The sequence below is a fragment of the Gekko japonicus genome, unplaced genomic scaffold (assembly GCF_001447785.1).
Source record: "Gekko japonicus isolate JY-2015 unplaced genomic scaffold, Gekko_japonicus_V1.1 scaffold2193, whole genome shotgun sequence".
NCBI lineage: Eukaryota > Metazoa > Chordata > Lepidosauria > Squamata > Gekkonidae > Gekko > Gekko japonicus.
In genome coordinates this window covers 307,753-309,483 of record NW_015168111.1, presented here as the reverse complement: position 1 = coordinate 309,483, position 1,731 = coordinate 307,753, and the positions used below count along the sequence as shown (strand labels likewise).

The window sequence follows — 1,731 nt, the reverse complement described above, 5'->3', positions numbered from 1 at the left end:
ATCAGGCTTGCCTGGGCTATCCAGGTCAGGGCATCATTACAGATCATCAATGATAAATGAGGCTATTGTAAGGACCAATATTTGTTTTTAATCTATTGTGATTTAAATATGTGTATTTTCATATATTTGTTAATATTTGTTAATTTTTAAATGGATTAACAGTATCATTTGTCCTGTAAGTCTATCTTTCTTAAACTTAAGGTACTTAATTCAATTGGGGGGGCGGGGTTAAGTCCTCCCCTCCTTTTTCAGTTTATGAATTTGGTGATCTATTTCACCCAGCATTGTTGAATTCGTCTACTTCCTAATTCCTTTTGTTCATGTAGTTTCCATAATCCTAAATGCAGTTTTTTGGGGTGAGTGACTGAAATCTTGCCTTCCTTTTCTCCTTCATTTCTTATTTTCAGATACACTGGTGGATCCAGCCCTGTGCATAGAAAAACTTTTTGTTGTTCCTTTAATTATTAGATGTATGTGCATTTCCTTTTATTTTCCAGGATGTTGATGAAGAAAGAAAGAATACTACAGAATACAACAACGCTGACTGAATTCATCCTCCTGGGTCTTTCAAATGAACCCAACTTACAAAGTACATTATTTTCTACATTTCTGGTTATCTATATCATTACCTTGGCAGGAAATCTCATCATCATTCTCCTCACGTTGGTTGACCCTGCACTACAAACACCCATGTATTTCTTCCTGAGAAACCTCTCCTTCCTGGAGATCTGTTACACATCTGTCAATGTCCCCAAGATGCTTGAGAACCTTCATTCTGGGAACAAGTCCATCTCCTTCCTAGGATGTGCTGTACAGACCTATTTTGCATTCTTTTTTGGTGGCTCAGAATGTTTCCTTTTGGCCTCAATGGCCTATGATCGCTATGTTGCCATTTGTAAGCCTCTTCACTACCATGTCCTCATGAACAGGAAAATGTGCATGGGTCTAGCCGTGGCATCTTGGTTAAGTGGCTTTTTTATGTCTTTTGGTCACACCAGCATGGTGTTCACCATGCCCTTTTGTGGCTCCAATGAGATAAACCATTTCTTTTGTGATATCCCCCCATTACTGAAACTTGCTTGTGGGGACACTTCCAGGACTGAAATTGCTGTGTTTGTAGTGGCTATGATTTTTGTGACTCTTCCTTTCATCCTAATCTTAATGTCTTATGCTGGTATTATTGTCACCATTCTGGGAATTTCTTCTGTTGAGGGCCGGAAAAAGACCTTCTCCACTTGCTCATCACACCTCATTGTGGTGACTTTATTTTATGGCTCAGCTTGTATTATGTACTTGAAACCCAATTCCACTTATTCACCCAACAGTGACAAATATCTGTCTCTTTTCTACACAGTTGTTAGCCCCATATTGAACCCTATCATATATAGCTTTCGTAATAAAGAAGTTAAAGGTGCCCTTAGGAAAATTTGGGAGAGAAAACCTTTTGGATAATCAAAGATGAAGGACAAATATTTTGATATCCAAAATAATGTAAGTGATATTTTGCCTCTTTTTGCTCTGTGCCAGAAAAGCAAGTTTCTCCAAAAGAAATTTATCTAATGATCCTTCCAGCCTACCTATTTTGTATTCTGCATTGGTCTGAAACACAACAAATCCATAGAGCAGAGAAACTGGTTAGTAAGATTATACTGTGTGACAAGTCACATGAAAGGACTGTTTCTTCAGAGTTCAGATTTTATGTGTTCAGCATTGGAGATATGGGCTGTATTC

The 1,731-nt window shown here is 38.0% G+C and overlaps 1 protein-coding gene across 1 annotated transcript; it reads left to right on the top strand.

Annotated features, from left to right (window-relative positions):
* Window positions 1-498: 498 nt before the first annotated feature.
* LOC107113514 (olfactory receptor 10A7-like) lies at window positions 499-1,452 on the top strand. Its single transcript, XM_015414847.1, has one exon. The coding sequence runs from the start codon at window positions 499-501 to the stop codon at window positions 1,450-1,452; it is 954 nt and encodes a 317-aa protein (XP_015270333.1).
* The last annotated feature ends 279 nt before the right edge of the window (window positions 1,453-1,731 follow it).